This window comes from Coffea arabica, chromosome 3e, assembly GCF_036785885.1.
Source record: "Coffea arabica cultivar ET-39 chromosome 3e, Coffea Arabica ET-39 HiFi, whole genome shotgun sequence".
Taxonomy (NCBI): Eukaryota; Viridiplantae; Streptophyta; class Magnoliopsida; order Gentianales; family Rubiaceae; genus Coffea; species Coffea arabica.
The window spans coordinates 44,901,826-44,903,694 of NC_092315.1; the positions used below are offsets into that span (position 1 = coordinate 44,901,826).

General features: G+C 38.4%; 1 protein-coding gene across 1 annotated transcript; it reads right to left on the reverse strand.

Moving 5' to 3' along the window:
- Positions 1 to 212: 212 nt before the first annotated feature.
- LOC113737178 (hevamine-A-like) lies at positions 213 to 1,209 on the reverse strand. Its single transcript, XM_027264441.2, has one exon. The coding sequence runs from the start codon at positions 1,196 to 1,198 to the stop codon at positions 299 to 301; it is 900 nt and encodes a 299-aa protein (XP_027120242.2). The 5' UTR covers positions 1,199 to 1,209; the 3' UTR covers positions 213 to 298.
- Between the last annotated feature and the right edge of the window lie 660 nt (positions 1,210 to 1,869).

Below are 1,869 nucleotides of genomic sequence, written 5' to 3' on the forward strand. Positions count from 1 at the left end.
TATCGAGATTGATTGACCAAATTCAATTTAATTCAACAGGAGATTCTATTAACTTTATTGCTGCTCGCCCCTATCCAGATGTTAATAAGCTCTAGCTCTTTATTGACTGCTTAAACTAAAATGCTAGATTATATAAGTAGAAGGACAATTATTGGTGTATCATTGATAAGAAGGGGTTTAGTGCTTACACAAATAACATACTCAAGCAGTAGTAGTAATAACATGGTGGCTTCATTATTAGGCCACATTATTCTTCTGTTTTTTATTTAGTAATAACATGGTGGTTTAGATATTAAACTTAAACACTGCTCTTCACAGCAGAACTATAGCCGCTCTGTTTGTCATAGTATCGATCGTAAAGCATGATCCCACCATATTTTGATGACCTTTTCACAAGTGGCAGGACCTTTGATTTTAGAACTTGTGGTGGAACATAACCATTTCGAGCAGCCGCCGTTGAAGCTGGCAGTCCAACAAAAAACTTATTTGCTTTTATGGAGGATGTCCACTTGTTCCAAGAGTTTTTGAAGTTGTTGGGACTGCTAGAAGTGTACTCACAAGAAGGATTATTGTAAAACTGGATCCACACGTAATCGAAGAGTCCAGTACTAAGTGCGGTATTGAGGTTCCGATCAGGAAATGGACATTGTGGTGCAGCAGTTAAGTACACTTTTTTACCTTTCTTGCTGTAATCAGACAATGCTCTTGCCAAAGTAGCATAATAAGATTGGCCTTGGTCATGTTCAATATCGAAGTCGATACCATCCAAAACAGCATCACCTAGTGGTCTTGATTTTGATTTGCCCCCTAAAAAGTTGTTCCACAAATAATCAGCCACTTGCCTGGCATCATTGGCTGATGATAAAGAATAGCTTCCAATACGACCGCCAATCGAGAGCATGACCTTAATTCCTCGCCTTTGACACTGGCGAATGCTGTCACTTAATTTTTTACAGCCCCCAGATGAAGGGTCACAATGACCAGCTAAGTTCAGCTTAGGAGTTCGCCCGTTGCCAAAAGTTGGGAGGAAGGCTATGTTAACAATCTTATATAATCCAGAAGAACATGTATCACTCAAGGTGCCTTCCCTTGCATTTTGGCCCCAATAGACCGCAATGATTCCACATTCTGAAATCAAGAAAAGGGAAAAGATTATAGAGAGTATTAAAGCAATTGGACAAACTTTGAGACTCATCATTTGTTGGAGTATGGTTTGTGAAGGCTACAATGAACCAAGGGAATAAGGTTTGCGCTTCTTATAGAAGGGGATATGAAAGAACTCTTGGGGTGGTTTGACGAATTTGGCTCTTCGTTAAATTTTCAACTTTACACTCTTTATTACACTATGTATTATAGGTTTGTGAAATATTAGAGCAAGTGCATCCTAACACATAGGTAATAGGGAGTGTAACACCAAAAGTGTATTAGAGGCGGCAAGCTACGTTGGCGGCTTTTCGACTGACAATTCTTGATCAAAGTTTGTGATTGTAGAGTGAAATTAACAATGGCGATTGATTTGTAATATGAAATTGGATGAATGTACTGATTTTGAAAAAAAAAAAAACTTTTGAATGATTTGATTAGTATTAATCTATTAATTTAGTATTTATATATATTGCATTGATGTATATATTGTCCCATTCAATTATGATGAATAATTGTTGAGGTTCATGATCTATCTCTCACGCATTGGTGCAAGATCAGCGCAAGGTCGGCTCGACCGATCTCAACCGTTAAAAACTCCACTGCAGTTCCTGAGGACCTCGATCCTAGTGCAAGCGCTTGCGATGTGTCAAGTATGGATCCATATTCAGTGTTGCACTAATTTGAGCAGGACAAATATGGAATAAGCCTGGACTAGTCCGTATA